General features: G+C 42.7%; 1 protein-coding gene across 1 annotated transcript in view; it reads right to left on the bottom strand.

Moving 5' to 3' along the window:
* ARAP2 (ArfGAP with RhoGAP domain, ankyrin repeat and PH domain 2) overlaps nt 1–18,341 on the bottom strand; it is a 131,401-nt gene that overhangs the window by 2,964 nt on the left and 110,096 nt on the right. Inside the window, exons 27-31 of the mRNA XM_063135445.1 lie at nt 17,356–17,484; nt 13,388–13,527; nt 6,951–7,033; nt 4,814–4,849; nt 4,094–4,157 (exon numbers count right to left, since the gene is read on the bottom strand). Of these exons, the coding sequence (XP_062991515.1) occupies nt 4,094–4,157; nt 4,814–4,849; nt 6,951–7,033; nt 13,388–13,527; nt 17,356–17,484 (452 nt within the window). The remainder of the gene's footprint in view (nt 1–4,093; nt 4,158–4,813; nt 4,850–6,950; nt 7,034–13,387; nt 13,528–17,355; nt 17,485–18,341) is intronic.

The raw sequence follows: 18,341 nt of genomic DNA, 5'->3' as shown, positions 1-18,341 counted from the left end.
TGAAAATGAATTTGGCCCTTGAGCTGAAGGAGGTTCAACACACCTACTCTAGAGGTTGGTGTGCACACTGGCCAGGCCCAAGCCAAAGTGTAATCAGCATCAGTCTGAAGAGGTCCTATACATGCACAGATGTGTATACATGAGGCTCCCTTAAGGAGGACAGGAATCCTGATGGACCAGGGTTCTCGGGTTTCCACCCCAGTGGAAGAAGTCCTATATGTGTACATATGCTCCTGTGTAAAGCCTACTCCAGATTGAAGATGAAATTGCAGTAGCCCGTGCTGTGTACTTGGCATGCAAGTTGCCATCTAGGGGGTAGGTTTCTCTCTCGTGCGCGCTCTCTCAATAGCCCCTTCACATGCTCATTACCAATCACTGGTGCTTAACACACACACACACACCCAAAAAAATTGCAGAGTTGATTCTAAACTGACTCTTGGAGCAAGCCAATAGGAGATGAGAAACATCTGGTTCAGGATAAATGATCTCCAGGGTAAAAATGGTTCTGATAATCCAAATGGGGATGTGGTAGAACTAGGCAAAAAGCACACAGTAGGACATGACAGACAGCCAAAGAGGCCAAAGGACCCATGTAAAAATGTACATGCCAGAGACATTTGGGAAAGGGATACTCTGTGTGGGTGCTAAAGCTAGAAGCCTCTGAGACAAGATGGACCAGTTGGATTATTTGGTTTTGAAGGAGAACATGGATATAGTGAGTGTGACAGAAGACTCGTGGAATGGAAAGAATGGGATACAGTTATTGCTGAATTCAAACTCTATAGCAGGGATGGGCCCTCCAGATGTTTTGGCCTACAACCCCCATCAGCCACAGCCAATGGTGAAAGATGATGGTGAAGGAGTTGTTGGCCAAAATGTCTGGAGGACCACAAGTTGCCCACATCTGCTCCATAGGAAGGGAATACTGGGGGTGCTATGACAAAGAGGGCATAAAGTCAAAGATGGGACAGACTCCTCCACAGAATCACATTCAGTGACAATACAGTCCCAAAAATAATTTAGTATTGGGGACCTATTACTACCATCTCTCTACCCCCTGACTAAATGATCAGGGTGATCTTGAGATGAAGAATGAAATCAGGGAGGTATGCAAAGGAGAAAGTGTTGCAGTAATGAATGATTTCAATCACCCTCACATAGACTGGTTAATGTCTGTAAAGAGGCTACATTGCTAGATATCCTAAATGATCGTGTTCTGGAACAGTTAGTCATGGAATCAACCAAAGGGGAGGTGGCCCTAGACTCAATCCTAAGTAGATTCAATACCTGATGCAAGACATAAGTGTCATTGAACTGATTGGAAACTGTGACCACAGTACAATTAAACTCAATGGCCTGGTTCAGACAGCACACTAAACCATGCTTCTTAACCACAAAATAACCATTTTGTGGTTAAGCAGCATGGTTTAGTGTGCTGTCTGAACCAGGCTAATGTATATGTAAGTTGACAATTGCTAATGAAGTCCAGGACAGTCACGTTTGACTTCAAAGGAGGGCACTTTAAAAAGTGTGTGTGTGTGTGTGTGTGTGTGTGTGTGTGAGAGAGAGAGAGAGAGAGAGAGAGAGAGAGAGAGAGAGAGAGAGAGAGGGAGAGAGGACTGGTAAAAAGGAAACTGAAAAGAAAAATCAAGATGGTCATGTCTCCAGAAAGTTTGGAGGTTATTCAGCTAGAATATACTACAGAACAGGAAAGATATAGGCAAGTCCAAGAAGACACCATCATAATTAATGAGCAGAATCAGACAAACTATTAGAGGCAAAGAAGGATTTCTTCAGAAAACAGAAATCTTGCCCAAATGAGAACAAAAAGAAACACAAAATTGCACAAACAAAAATGCAATTTTTTTAATTCACAGATTGTCTCCCTAGGGTGACATTTCAGTTTGTTGGTGTGATTGTTGAGTTATATTTCACACCATTGTCTCTAGAGTTTTTCTCTCCTGTGCTCTTGGGCCTTGCTATTTACTGTTTTACTCTGTACAGCACCATGTACATTGATGGTGCTATATAAATAAATAAATTAATAATAATAATAATAATAATAATAATAATAATAAGAAGAAGAAGAAGAAGAAGAAGAAGAAGAAGAAGAAGAAGAATTGCTACGCTAGAGGAGCGTGATTTTTATGCTGCCACTATCAGTAGCCTGTGAACCTATTCATTCTGACACTATTCATGTTAATCCCCATGAGTTCTCCACATCCCAATTTTTTTTTCTTAACAGCTGATTCTCTTAAAGAGGCAAATAGGATATTGGCCTTCTTAAGACTTGATTTCTGAGAAGACCTGAGAAGACTTTTCAGGGTAGATATTTCTCATCTACCTTTTTGCCTTGCAAATTCTCCCTCCCTCCCAGCCTGTAGCCTCACTATTTCTCTCCCTACCACCAATTTAGCTCACTGGATTAGCCAGCCTTGCCCCCCTGCACCATTATGTGACTAGTCACATCCTCCAAGGGAGACATTTTGTGGTGGTGCCCACAGCGACTTCTCAAATTCCTAATTGTGTCCATTGGTCCAAAAAGGCTGGGTAGCCCTGATCTATAAGGTCACAAAGATTAACTTAGACATGCAAAATTTCCAGAAATTCTGAGACCATTGTGGGGGGGACACCCATTTTTTCCTTGGAAAATTGAAAAATTAGTAATACTTTTTGTTAGCACTCTTTACAGATCTAAAGTCACTTTGTTGCTTTAAGACAGCCTTCTCCAACCTGGAACCCTCCAGATATTTTGGACTCCCATCAGCCTCAGGCAGCATGGCCAATGGTCAGGAATACTGGGCACTGTACCCCAAAACATCCATAGTTTACAAGGTCAGAGAGGGCTGCTTTTGGAACATAAAGCAGTCTTTCTGTTCCTAAAGTTATTTTGTGTACAATTTAGCTTGCTCATAAAATTATCATTATATTTTAAGACTTTTCAAAGTAAATTCAGTTAGTAAATTTGTAATTATTGTCTGAATAGATTAGAATTAAATAACTTCTACAGCATCACAAACAGAAGACTCTGTAGAACAAAACCCAAACTGTCAAGAATGCACAATGGTGACTTTACTCACATGTTGGGAAACTGAACATAAATGTCTATCAGTAAAATATACTTTAGATCAATAATTTTAGTAAGGAATGAAAGAACTAACTATGCTGGTAATCTTACAGAGAGGATTTTAAAAAAATTTGCACCATGCCTTCATTATTTCCAGATATTTTACATCTTTACTCTTTCTGTAAAAGTGTTCTTATTACATAGATTTTAGAAATCATTTGGGGGGAGCATTAAAGCTGGGTAACAATATATAAATATATAAATTCTAAAAGGAAGTATTTCGTAAACCAAAGCTGTTCAATTTTTTCAATTTTTGGGGGGGAGGGGGACTCAAAAAAAGTCGCTCAGGAAAAAAAGGGCTTTTTAAAAATTTTCTGGGGTTTTTTTTTCAGCCCTTCACGTCTCTAGTGGGACACAGAAAGTTTATTCATCCAAACAAACTTAACTGCCCTATATTCATTTCACATTTATTACGGGGTTAGGGGCTTGGGGATCCCTCAATAATACATCAACAAGCACAGGTCAAATGTATGTGTTATCAACAATTCACCTGATGAAATGAAAGTTTGTACTGTAAATTTGTTAGTCTTCAAGATGCTACAAGACACCTTTACAGCTGAGTGCTGATTACAGCTGAGTGTTGATGTTTTTTTCAACACTCAGTTATAATAAATGACAGAAAAGGTGGAGGATAAGAAAAAGTGCTTTAAACCTAGTTGGACAAATAATATGGGATAATTCACATCAAACAGGACATATTACATAAATAGGGTTATGGATATTAGAAAGAATTAATCCAAGTTGCATTGAAACTTGGATTTTATTTAGGAAGGTCTTGATTGTGTAAGTGGCAATTTACACTGAATTTTGAATAGGTAGATTTACTTATTTTTTTATGGCTTAAATGAATCTGTGGGTGTGGGTATGCCCACATGTAGAAAGACATATTTCACATGCATTAAAATCCAAATGCACTTTCAAGTGCTCAGAGAAATGTTGGTATGAACAATAAGAAAAGAATAATACCTGTGCAATAAAAATGCTGCTCAACCATTCCAGCTGAGACTCTTGTCCATCACAACATAAATACCTAGAAGATATACATTAACATGAATTCAGTTCCAGCAACACAAAGGACATTGCCATACCAATCAGGTTGCAGTTAGTTCGCTGGTATATTTTTTTGTAACCACAAATCCCTCATTATCCAGAAATAAAATAAAATAAACAGTAAAGAGTGTGGGGTAGACATGGATTTAATCTGATCAATGTATTACTCAACATGTTCAGTAGATAAATTATAGTATCACTAAAGCCAATCAATTTTCAGTTTTGAAAATTAGGAGGGGGGAAAAGAGCCATATCTGTAATTAATTACGTTAATCAAGACCTGGTCTCAAATATCTGCCTAGCCATGAATTCCTTTGGACATATAATTCCCTTTCAGCTTAGCCTATACCTCACTATGTTGTTGTGAGGCTAAAACTGGATAGTATCATGTAGGCTACATTCATACATGCATAAACACACAAATATGTGAAAGCCACAAACTCCAGTTGGGTGGGAAAACACCACTCAGTCTCATGACTGCTAAGTTTCCTGAACTGCAGTTTTGCAGCAAGGAAATATTAACTGGTGTACCTAACATTACAGTTTCAACTTTGACCACCACCACTACCAGCACACATAGCCACTGATTTCCAAATATAAAGGAGGAGGGAGGAGCCTTTTATGCTAACCACTTACCAGTGATGCTTTTCAGAATACAACGTTAGACCCCAACTGCAAACACAAAACCACACACTTACTGTATAGGAACTTAACAAACACAAGCAGTAATGCACTCAGGAATTTAGTTTCTGAAAGCCAAATCATTACTTCATTGTTCAGAACACTCCAGACAATTCATTGTTCAAAACAGTGCAGTAAATTTAAGGTAGTCATACAGAAATAAGCAATAATCAAATTACAGAGGGCTCTGTGTTAATTTTCTTTCCATTTACCATATGCTTATTCTCTGGATCAGGGTTAGGCAATGTGGCACCAGCATGCATCAGTGCGCCCCTGGACGCCTTTCTTGGTGCCCACCAAGGTGCTCTTCCCCAACCATTATTATTATTATTATTATTATTATTATTATTATTATTATTATTTCTTCCCAGCAGCTGGGATTGCTGTGAAATAGGTTTCTGTTGGTGCTGAAAACTGTGCATTCAAAGGAGTTGTTTAGTGTGTTTGAGTATCACATCCCTCCTGTGCCTAATACTCAGTCTATGGGAAGGTTACTTGTCCTTTGCCACATCTCCCATGGCAGCCGTTTTGTGGTGGTGCCCAGGCCAGTTCCTCACATCGCCAAACGTTCCCATGACCCCAAAAAGTTGCCTATCCCTGCTCTAGACAGCATCAAGGCAAAAGGAAGGTTGCCCCTACTCAGTGCAACTCTGGACAAATGTCTCTGTCTTCTCCTAACCCAACTCACACGTTGCAAGTGGAAGAGGCAGGCTGATATAAATGCAAGTCAGCTGGAATCCTTGCAACAGGACAACAAGAATGTCTGAATATGGATTAACTTGCCAAGAAAAACCCAGAATAACTGGAACATGCACCACTGCCCTCTCTTGTCCACTCTCGTGTAGTCTCAGCGCTACGGCTAATGTTACATTGGCACCAACATTTTCACTAATGTTGGTTAGTCCAAAGAGCAGCTGCAAGAGCATCTTCTCTGCTCCAACCACCACCACAGAGCTGCAGCATCCAGAAAGGGACTATCTGTAGAAGACAGACACTTCCACATCCTCCTCAGTTGTACTTCCAGGAACTCTGAGGCCTTCTGTCTCCTTGACCCAGGAAAGGAAATGCCTTCACCCACTGTAAGAACTGCGGCAGGCACTTCCGGGTAACGGCTCCTTAATGCTGGCTTGGATGCCAACAGCAATACTGAAGGGCAGTGACCTTCAGTGTCAACATTCAGAGAGGCTGAATAAGGGCAACAGCATGACTCTTGGTTGTTTAGTGAGAAGATAAATCAAACCTAATCTGATCAATTACATCACAGACCAGATAGTGAGAGGAGCTGGCACCTGAAATTTTTTTTAATCACTTCTTCAGAAACAAGGAGGGAAGGTGCAGACAATAGCAGTTTCCCCTTTTCTCCTCTCACTGAGAATACGAGGAGGATTAATACCACTGCAAACATGTTCTGGATGTTTTGGACTTCAACTCCCATTAGCCCCAGCCAGCATGGCCAATGGTCAGGAATGGTGGAGGTGCAGTCCAAAACATCTGGAGGGCACCAGATTGGGGAAGGCTGGTTTAGACAGTCTGATGTCCCTGTTCTTGGCTGACTTTCTTGCTGGGTGTTATGACAGGGAACATCTGCCTATCACTAGAATTCAGGTCAGATGCACCAATTTGAGCACATAACCAATATAGCCCACAAGAGATGCCACACTGAGATTAGAAAAGGCCATTCAATAAAGTAATTTCTAAACACAGAAGCATTAAAACAGAACAAATGATTATCTTTGGCCAAAGAACAACAAATATTATGGGGCTGTAATTTAACACAGAACAAAGGATGAATATAGATTTGCTTCCTTGGTGTGTGTTTTTTCTTTATTTTTGCTATCAGTCATCAGGAAAGCAATACTTCTGGCTGAAAAGAAACCAACACCCTATTTTCTCCACGTTCTACTCCACATTACATTGTGGTGTAGAAGCCACTGTGTTGGACCAGTCACTGACCCCCAGCCAAACCTACTTCACCAGATAACTGCACGAATAAATAGAAAAGGTGAAGAGGATTGTGTACGCTCCTTGGAAGAAAGGCAGGATAGAAATGTAACAAATAAATAAAAAATAATTTTCTCAACTTCTTTCTTACTTGGTTGGTGGCTTCAGTTTTTTCTTCACTCCAAGATACAGTTTCAGCGATTTGACTGGCAGCACCTTCTCAGGTTTGTTACTCTGTTGAGTTCAGAAATGACTAAATCAGTGGACTAAAAACGTCTAAGTAGAAATGCTACAGCAAAGCAGCCCTATCTGCTTATCCATCTCGCCATTTCATTACAGCCCACTTAATTTCAGTGTTTGCTTTTTCTATGCGTATGTAAGTGGCAACCAATTGCGCCTGTGATGCAGTTCAGTTGGAATCTTGTTGTTTCTCTTGCTGTGACCATATTGTTTACTGTAGGAACAGCTGACGGGGGGGGGGGGGCTGTATGAAGGTGAGATTTTGGGATGTAATGACTGACGGTATTGAAAAAATGACAAAAAGGAAGAGATGGAAAACCCTGAAATGTAAAGAATACAGTCTTGGAATTTGCCAAGATAGAGACGACTTCACAGAAGCTAGGGTAACTCATGAATACACAAGTATCAACTTCATACAATCCACAAAGTACACTGAAAAGGTACACATGCCTTTTCAGTGGTGACACCCCATCTATGGAATGCCCTGCCCAGAGAAGCTTGCCAGGCACCTATATGTATTTTCAGTGTCAAGTGAAGACCTTATTTTCCCAGGCATTTTAATAACTGGTTTTAAAGTCCTTAGAACCCTGTACTTTCATTGCTACTGGTTTTATGTAGGGGTGTGCACGGACCCCTGCTCCGCCCCGCAGGCCGATCCGAAAATTTCAGGTCGGCCCGCTCCGCGCTGCTCCGCCCATACTCCGCTCCTCTTCGCCGCAGAGCTCCGCAGTGGAGGGGAGTGGCGCCAGGTAAGGCCGGGAGAGGAGGGCGGGAAGTTTACCGGGCCCTGACACCGTCGCCGCCCGTGCGGCGACAGAGCCCGGTAAGGGACCAAGGGGGAGGGGGGCCTTACCTGCCTCTGTCCGCGGTCCATCGGCGTCTTCAATTGAACGGGCTCAATTGAAGACGCCGATGGACCGCGGACGGAGGCAGGTAAGGGAGAGGAGGAGGGTTACCGGGCCCTGCCGCTGTCACCGCATGGGCGACAGCGGCAGGGCCCAGTAAACCCCACTTACCTTTCCGGCGGAGCTCCGGATCGCTCCACCGGCCCCCCAATCCTCTTCGCCTCTGCCTTAAGGGCAGGCGAAGCCCCCCGCTCCGCTTCTAATTCACTGGTCCGATTAGAAGCGGAGCACATCCCTAGTTTTATGTGCTGGAGTGCCTTTTACTCTTTGCTGCTTTTATTTTATTTTGGTTTTATGATGTGCTGCTTTTGGTCATCATTTTATCATTTGCCTTTTATGTTTGTGACGCCCAGAGAATTTAAGTTAGTGGGCAGTTTAAAAGTCTAATAAATAAATAAAGCCACAGAAATTTTGAAAAAGCCAACACTTTCTTCTAAGTTGAATTCCTATACTAGGAGAAGTCTAAAACTAAACAGAAGAGGCCTTCACTGACCTGTTTGTAAGGATATGACAGACTAAATCTCCACCATAAACCATTATGCAGCTTTCTTTCTTGAAGTAGATGATATCCACTGGGAATCAACAACAGTGGAACCCAATTGAATGGCAACCCCTCCAGCCTCTTGAACGCAATGCCATAAATTCCCCCCACCTCTCTCAGGATGGCAGCTGAGTAGAATCACACAACTTTCGGCAAATGCAGCTCATTTCAAAGTTCTTTTTATTTTTTGCACTTGGTACTTTCTTGCTAATTGGCCTTACTGTGTTTCCAAAATTATTCCTAACCCAATTCTACCACAGTGATAAAAGCGCTCACTCAAGCAAAAAGGAATGTACTTATTAACCTAAGCATGCACAAATGAACAAAGTTTATTTTTTTTAAAAAAAAAATCATAAGCTTAGCAACATAATATAGCATTTTCAGGCAATTAATGTAATATTGTACATAATGAAACAAACGTAACATCTTTGCTGACATCTGTTTTGGATGATTTGCACTGGCATGTTTGAAACTAGGGGTGTGCACGGACCCCCCGCTCTGCTTCGCTCCGCCCCCCGCTCCGCCCATGCCCGCTCCGCTCCGCTGCAGAGCTCTGGATCCGGATCGGAGCTCCGTTCCCCCCCCCCATAGGCTTGCATTAAGCTTAAAAAGTATACAACTTTTTTTCTGTGAAAGTTAGAAACCTTACGTTTGGCACCATGACACCTCACGGAGGTATACACACGCACGCCAAGACTCAAAGCAATCCCATCATCCCCTGAATTTTTGGGAATTTATGAAAATCGGGCACCCCATTCACACCCCTTTCCATAGCTCCGTCAATTTGCACGTTAAAAACCTCAAACTCGCCACCATGATAGCTTATCCAGGGACACACACGCACGCCAAGACTCAAGGCAGTCCCATCATCCCCTGATTTTTGGCGGGGCTTAAACCTGCAGACATCTCAATGGGGCCATTTCAAAAGAAATCCCAACATGCCATGAATTGGGAAGTAGAGATAAACCTATATGAATCTTCTTCCACACTTGAAAAATGGATTTGGAACTTCCAAAACTCCAAGTGAGAGCAGGAAGGACTTCTCCCCTGAGTCAAAGCCAGACACACACAACATCCCTGCGAGGCAGACAGGGGAGGAGAGAGGGAAGGCAGGCAGGCAGCAGACATTTCTGGGGGCATAAGGAAGTGAGCCAAGGATAAGCTAGTAATGCATATAAAATGGAATAAATAAATAAATAAACGAAGGAGGGGTGGAATTAAAAGCAGCAGTGTTGCTGAATAAACAACAAGAACTTTTTTTAAAAGACTATATCTGTCTTTTACCAGCAATAGGGGGACATGCCCAGGGGAGGGGGAAGCAGCTGCCAGTTCAACTCATGAAAGCCATTGCTTCACCACGAGAGCTCTGAGGAGTAGAACTCTCACTTCAACTCATGATAGGCATTGCTCCACCGGGTTACTCTCTTTGGAGGGCTCTGATTGCCCTCCAAGTACAGGAGAGAGTGAGGGCACGTCCACATGGGATGCCCTAGGGGAGCTCATCCCCTTGCACCACATCTTTTCAGTTGTTCCCCAAAGTTAGGGTGGGTAGCAGTGCTGTGTTTCTATCTCTTATTATTGGCTTAGTATATGATTTCAGGTTGTGTTTGTGCATTTGGTGGGGCTACTGTTTTAAAAAACACTGGGAAAAGTCCGTTCAGACTAAGAAAGAGAAGTTCCCAGAATCCCAAGTTACCCGTTTTGCCTATCCCCTCCTCCAACTTTGGGATCATGTGATCATGACCGGGAGTTGACTCTGCCCCTCAGCCCTTCGGAAAAGGTATTTTCCCACCGGTTTTTTAAAAATATTCTAGCACACGAACCACAGCACGCAGAGAACTGAGAGTAGTCTCAAAATGACCCCCATCCACGACTCTCCAAGCACAAGAATTTTCAGAAAGATAGCTTCAAAAACAACACAGTTATCCCCCTTTCTTTTCCGCAATGCAATCCTATGGGCGAAATGTTTCAAGATGGCGATCGGATTGGACCGCGGAAACCGGAGCGCTCCGAAAATGGGCGCTTCTCTTCGCCTTGCTTCTAGGGGTCCGCGGTCCACTTCTACTCCGCCTCTGGGCAAGGCGGAGCAGGCCAATTCACACCTGCTTCTGCGCTTCTAATCAGAGCGGAGCACATGCCTATTTGAAACAAGCTACTAAGTACTCTAGTTGGGAATAAAGAAACATTTAACAAATAAAAGGGGGAAAGAAAGGCCAAGGGAGTGGGATATAATGTATTTATTGATATGTAACGGCCTAGAAATAAGACAAGCCAGCCTGAGCCTTCAAGATAGGACAGAACAGAAATCTAAACAAAGAAAATAATATTTTTTTTAAAAAAAAAATGCAGACTAACATCCATCTAGCCTTCTTTGTGTAGAATCATGCAGTACAAAGAATTTGATAGTGATGGTACTAAAGAGGCACCCCTGAGATCACCCCTCTGTAATATCCAGTTAACAACTGATTGGTCTGTTATCCTGACATCATTACTACCGTATTTCTTCGATTGTAAGACACCATCGATTGTAAGATGCTCACTAATTTCAGTACCAACAGAAAAAAAGCTTTGATTCTAAGAAATAATAATCGCACCCGCAATTCTAAGACGCACCCCATTTTTAGAGATGTTTATATGGGGGGAAAAGTGCCTCTTAAAATCGAAGAAATATGGTATATGAAGGACAACCCAGTAATGTGGAAGAAGAGCAGGGATTTATTCAACAACAGAGTGACATTACAGCTTGGAGTAACTTAAACAGAGGGGGGACCTGACAGAGGGCACCCCCACAACCCTTGAAAGATTTGGAGACCTTAAATGACATGAGAATACTACACGATTCAGATATTTGGGAGTGGAGCATTTATTTATTTATTGCATTTCTTTACTGCCCAATAGCCAAAGCTCTCTGGGCGGTTTCCGTTTCTTAAAAAAAATAAAAGATTCCCCCCCCCCCCCCATGCACTCATACACACCAACACGAATGTGGAACATTTAAGTAAAACCTTATGAATGGAAATAGTTTAACGGTAAGAAGTGCAAAGTTTACGGCAACGTATGATAAACATTTGCCAATTGCTAATTAGGACTTCAATCATGCACACAGTTACATGTGCATTAGTTTTAAAGGTGCCAACTTATTCTCACAAATGTGCCACTTTTAGATTATAGCACTAAACAGAAATTTGGGGGGAAATACTTAACACTATTCAAACTTGCTGCCCAACTTTTTTTTAAAAGGCTATCTTCTTTGGAAAGACACAATAAAATTCACTTCGTTTTGTAGTGTTTTTTTTTAATGAAAGTCAGTACAATCTGGTGGAACACTGCTAACAAAACAAAAAAGAAAAGGGAAAAAAATCAAAGAAATATACTTTAAAGTGCAATCCTATGCATGTTTAGACAGAAAAAAAGTCCTACAACTCCCAGCTGGCTGGGAATGCTGGGAGTTGTTGGACACTTTCCTGCCTGAACATGCATAGGATTGCACCTTAAATCTGTTAGTTGCCACATGTGAACTGGGATGCCCTTGAGAGCTGAGGGCCTACAGTTCTCTTAAGCCACAGAATAAGGATGTAAAATGTGCCTGGCAGGTCATAGGAGGCCTCTGGATTAGACATCCCATATATAAATACAAAGACATCTACCCTTGACTGGTCAAGAGAGTGGTCAACCTTCTGTCTATTTCACTTCAGTTGTTGATGGCTACCAACATAGAAGGCTTTAAAAGCAGATTAGACAAATTCATGGAAGGTAAGGCTATCAGTGGCTATAAGTCCTGATGGCTAGGTGCTATCTCCAGCATGCCTCTTCAATACCAGCTGCTGGGGAACAACTGCAGAGGAAGCCTATCGCCCTTGTGGGCTTCCAAAAGGCATCTGACTGGTGACTGTCTAATCCCCTTTTAAAGTTGTCCGAATTGGCAGTCATCACTATCTGAATTGGTGGTCATCACTAGTTAGCAGCACATTCCATAGTTTAACTATGCACTGGATGAAGTCATGCTATCTTTCATTTGTCCCAGCTTCATGGGATGACCCAGTTTCTTGTATTCATGAGAAAGGGAGGAGAACTACCCTATCCACGTTCTCCACAAGACTTTGTACACCCCTATTATATCTCTCCCCTTACTTGCCTTTCTTTTAAGCCTCGCAGTCACAGATGTAACCTTTCCTCAAAGGCGAGTCACTCCAGGCCCTTGACCATTTTCAATGCCCTTTTCTGCACCTTTTCCAAGTCTTACAATACTGTGTGACTCTACAGTATCTCTAAAAAGGACTATCTGCACACTTTCCAATCTTCCTTAAAACCTGCTATTGTAGAGATTTCTGTCCCTTCTGCCCTTGCTCCTTAATTATCTTCAGCATATAATGCAACTGGATTTCACTGCTGTCTTGATGTTGAAAATTTCCCTCCTTCCTTTTCTCCAGCTTTTGCTTCCCCTCTTGTCTGGATCCAACACTGTAATTTGCTCAGATTAGGTCCTTGCCTGTCTCATGCATTAGCTCGAAGAGGCTCATTGATGGTGCCATACACAGCAAGCATGGAATAAAGCAATAGCTCTTTGCCGCCTGAACTACTTAAACAAACAGACTATTCAAGCTCACAAATAAGCAAGGTCCCTATTAAAAGTGTTGGCAATACATTCTATATTCACTCGTCAAGTGTGTTTGAATTAAATGCTACATTAAAGTGCCTTGTTGCACAAAGCAAGAATACATCCCTTTTAAACCTTCCTTTCTTTACTTATCCTACTGGCATAAACCAGACTGTTTTCTAACTTTCCACATAGGCAAGTAGAACAAAACACATCCCCTGTCAATTGTCACACCCTACGTAAAAGGGAAGGTGTTTAATTGTAATTGCTCGTGATTTAAAAGGGCTCAATATAGGCATTTATACCTTCATATCCTTGTAGAGGAGGAGATTTCCTTCCCGCAAAACAAAATAACGGTCTTGAAACTTATTTCCAGACAGTAATTTGGATGGCTCTTCTTTGTATTTCAGATAGCTGGCTTTTACGGTGCCTTTAGTATTCGTCTCTGTCAAGATGATAAAAAGAGCATTTAGTTCACAGATTGTTTTTTTGGTTTTAAAGTACCATACAGAGTACTGAATTTTATACATTCTTAACATTAATCTGCACAAATACAAAATAAAAGAATAAAAATAATTTTACTGCTATCATTTATTTTGGAATTGTGGCCCTGTGTAGACATCATTCTCATGCAGGGGTTCCCCCCCCTCACCTTCCCCTAACCATGGTTAAGCATTACCACCCTTTAACCATGGTTAAGCATTACACCTCAATACCTAAGCATTGGCCACAAACCAGGATGTGAAACTGTTTCCATTAACCCTGCTTATGTCTGAGGCTGTTGCTAGACCAGGCGTTAGCGTAGTGTGAGGCCCGGTCTCCCTCCTGTGCATCCAGATGACGCACAGGGGATTCCGGGGTCAGGCCGAGCTAACGCCTCCCTTAAGCTAGGATAAGTGGATTTACTGTGGAAAGTCTAGCAGGGTCCGTGGCTTTTCCTGGCTGCTCGCTTACTCACGAGTAGCCAGGAGAAGCCACAGACTGGGCACAGCGCTCATAGGAGCGCTATGCCCATCGAGCCAGGGGAATCACAGAGGGGGGAGATAGGGGCCGGGGGAAAGGCCGGACCCGGCAGTAGAGGTGGGGAAAGAAGAAAGGGCACGGGCATCGGGGAAGGGGGATGGGGGGAAAGAAGAACAGGGCATTGGGCATCGGGGAAGGGGGATGGGGGGAAAGAAGGACAGGGCATCGGGCATCGGGGGGGGAAAAGAAGGACAGGGCATCAGGCAATTATATGGAAAAGACCACTGCAATTGCTTTTCCCAGCTGGCAACGAGCAGCACATGTTTTCAAAGTGTGTTCCCAATACCCACTTTTAAGAACGGCCACTCAACCTTTGGGTAAAGAGAGACTTGGCATCAGGATGGCTCAGTTTTCCTGAAAACTAGTAGGGTTGCTATAGCCTGAGGTTTACAAGTTGGTGCAAAATAACCCTCCACATTTTGGACTGCAAATTTGAAAAAGATCAAGTTCACCCCTGTCTGAATTGAGTTATTACAACAACAACAACAACAACAACAACAACAACAACAACAACAGCAACAAGGACGGAAATACTTTGAGTTTCTTTTCTGAGACAATCCAATGTTAAGATGTTACCATCACTCCTTGATCTCAAAAACACCCTCTCCGGGAACCACAATTTCATCCCCATTCCCCTACTGGCCTGCATTGGGAACTGCAGCCTTGGCGTGCCAGGAGAGGGGAAGAGGAAGGTCTAGATGCATTCAGGACACCAAAGTGAGGGGTATGTGGAGACCTCAGACCTTCTTTTGCCCCACTTGCTGCGGCAGTGCACAATTTGGGCTAGCAAGTCTTTCAAGGGAAGTTGGAGGGTTGGATTGGGAATCAGGAGTTGATAGGAAAAGGGTGGGGAGTTGGATATGCTTCTCCAGCTCAGATTTGAAACTTGGAGGTGGAGAAGAGCTGAAGGGGTTCATAAAGCTTCCTTAGGTGCTAACATTACAAGCCCCTGACGCGTTTATCTGACACCAGATATTGCCAGCTTCAACAGCATTTCCATTAAGATTCATCCCCCGCCAACGTCAAGCCCGTAAGAAAAAGGTTTTGTTGACACGTTCCTTAAAAATATTCGATATCTATCTTGCTCATCATGCCTATAATCTAACTTTATTGTCCCTTAAAATTGTATATAAAGCAGGACTTCCACAACACCGTGAGGAAACCAGGTTCAGTGATTTACAAGATCCAAGTGAATCCTGCTGACAGTTTCAAAGACATTCTTAAAATGATTTAGATTCTGTCAGCTATTAGAACGTGATTCCTTCGTTTCACAAATCTTAGCCTCGGACCAAATATGAGCATTGCACAGATCGTGCCAAATCCCGGGCATGTAGGCAGTTTCCCAAAATGTGCTAATGGGCATGACGAAAACAAAGGGGCGCATTTTCATCTCACGTAAACTCACGCCTTAGTCAGACTACTGGTCCATTTACCTCACTCGCGGCTTGGTTCCAATATTAGACCTCTACAGCTGTTTTAATAGGTTTTGACATGCAATTAAACAGCTCTAAATACAGGGGTCGAATAAATTCCTTCACCACAAAAATCATCCGTGAGATGATTTTAAATTTCAGCCCCTTTAATGCTGCCCTTCTTTTCATGGAAGGTGTTCACAGCGAAGAGAAGAAGAGCTCCCTGAACTCCAGCCACCATCACCATTTCCCCACCAGCCCCTTGACTGACTCATAGCTTTTAACAAGAGTGCCACAGATCTTTCCAGGATATCCTGCAGCTAAACAAGATGCTCCCTCAGATATTGCTCTGCAACCATCGAGGAGTACATTTATATAGCAAGTTCTTCATGCTGACTTCCCAACCTAGTTTTAAAATGTATTTAAACTTTGTAATACCGCCCTGAGGCCCAGTATTGGGCAAAAGGTGGGATACAAATAAATATAATAATAATAATAATAATAATAATAATAATAATAATAATAATAATGCCCTCCAGTGTTTTAAACTACAACTCCCAGCGTTCCAGACCATTGGCCATGAGGTCCGGGGAACATCAGGAGGCCACCAGGCTGGGCAAGGCTGCCATAAGGTATGTGTGTGTTTCTGTCTAAGCACACATGTACCTTAAGCAGGGCAGGATTTACATTATTACTTTATAATGGTATTCAAGTGCACCGACACATGACACATACCATTTTCAAACTGCTTTCATAGTGTTATATCCTGCTTGGTGTAGATCTGGCCCAGGACATTCTTTATTAGAACATATCTGTTCTCATTCATGCTTTTAGAAGAAGGTCTCCTAAAGCCACCCGTTCCTATAACTCTGGCCCTTTCTACACGGTTGTGTCCCCCCGGGGTCATCCCTGTGTGTCCAAATGATGCACAGGGGATCCTGGGGTCAACCAGGGAGGACCATGAGGAAACCCTGGGAAAATGGGAATTTCCCAGGTTTTCTGCGGTCCCGGGACCATCCTGGGACTGCGCAAGATGTGTGGGCACCTGTCCCTGCTTCATCTTGACTCCTCGTGAGTAAATGCGAGGTGGTGGGAAATGAGCATGGGGCTCAGAGTTCTTCGGGCACTCCATGCCCATCAGGGGAAGGGGGTCAAGTTTTTTTTTAAAAAAAAAAACTTACATTTTTGTTGGGAGCGCAATTGTGCTCATCTCCATTATTTATTTATTTATTACAAAATGGCGGGCACGACATCCTTCCTTCCTCCTAGGATGTCATGCAGCGTATGGATCCAGGGGGAGGATCTCGCAAGCAGAATATTGCGAGATCCTCCCCCCTCCCTCCCGGAAGACTGGGAGGCGTAGAAAGGGCCTCTGTCCCCCACGTACATTGTCACTTATGGACAAAATGAGGAAACAGGACTGCTGCCCTGCCAGTCACAACACAAAAGACTGGGCCCGATGGACACACTATCTGACCTGGTGTAAGGCATTGACGGATTCTTCCCTGGTTTATTTATTGAAATAATGTTTGGTTGTTCCCAAGATTCAGACATACCTCACTGTTGCATATATTTGTATGGTATTAAGATTAGCGGTTGCTCAGAATTTGAAACAAAACAAACTTCTACAGTGTTCTGCAGTTAATTTATCGATCCCACCTAGCAGATTATTATGGTAGGATTACAGTTTCATTCTGATGGTCTCATGATTCACGTATGTCACTGGAACCCCTTTGAAACTTGAAAGCTCAATCAGGATTGATAAATGCAGGGCTTTGGTGGTAATGACACAAGAGTATTACATTTTTTAAAAACAATTTTTAAAATTCTCTACATACCTTCACACAGTTTCATTGCATCCACTGTCAGGAACTTCTTTATTACAAGGTATGCGCTGCTAGGGTTAGGCAAAGAGCTCCAATGAAGAATTTGTTCTAGAACATTCTCAGTATAATGTAAAGGGCGTTCTGGGGTGGGTGGGGGAGGAGAGAGAAATCCAGAAAAAAAACTATTTGTGATCTAGACCATATTACATTCTTAATTTTCGTTAGCCACATTTTTCATAGTGAATCTTGCTACATTGCAGAAGTCAGATTCTATAGTCTGACCAAATGGAGCTATCTATCAAAACACAATTAGCATCTGAGTTTCTTACGTATACAATGTAGATTGCAGCATACACATTTGAAACAAAAAGGGTTAATACAGTACATAAAAATGATTCAGTCCCAAGTAAAATCATTCCTTTCTTTATAGGATTAGATGGACCATTAGTGATATGAGAGGATCATGTACCTATAATATTGAATGAACATGGGGTAATCGAGACAGAAATTGTGCACTTAAAAATCAGAAAATGTCAACGTAAGGGTTGCAAAAAGCATGGAGCCTAGAAAATAACAGCATTTCTTCCCCTGCGTGCCCTTCTCTTCCAGACATCATCCTGACTGCAGGTATGTTGGGACTCTGAGGTGTGTGAGGGCGCACACACCTCAAATGCAAACTTTACATGTTCCCTGACTGCTCTTTTTGTGTGTGTGGATTTACAAATTATCACATGAAACACACACAGAGGGAAATTATGTGTACCACAACATGGCCCTATCCTGTCTCACTGGGCCTGACCCACGGGCATCTGGTTGGCCACTGAGGGAACAGAATGCTGGACTACAGGCCTTTCGTCTGATCCAGAAGGGGTCTTAGGCCTCTGTTGCCCCCCTCTCCAGTACTCTCATGGGCCTGTTCACACATCACAACAAGCCACCCACGGTGATGTGAGCCAGCCATCATTTTAAGTATGCAAGCTGCGGTGGGGGCATACAAG

This window comes from Elgaria multicarinata, chromosome 10, assembly GCF_023053635.1.
Source record: "Elgaria multicarinata webbii isolate HBS135686 ecotype San Diego chromosome 10, rElgMul1.1.pri, whole genome shotgun sequence".
Lineage (NCBI taxonomy): Eukaryota > Metazoa > Chordata > Lepidosauria > Squamata > Anguidae > Elgaria > Elgaria multicarinata.
This window is presented reverse-complemented; position numbering and strand designations above follow the sequence as displayed.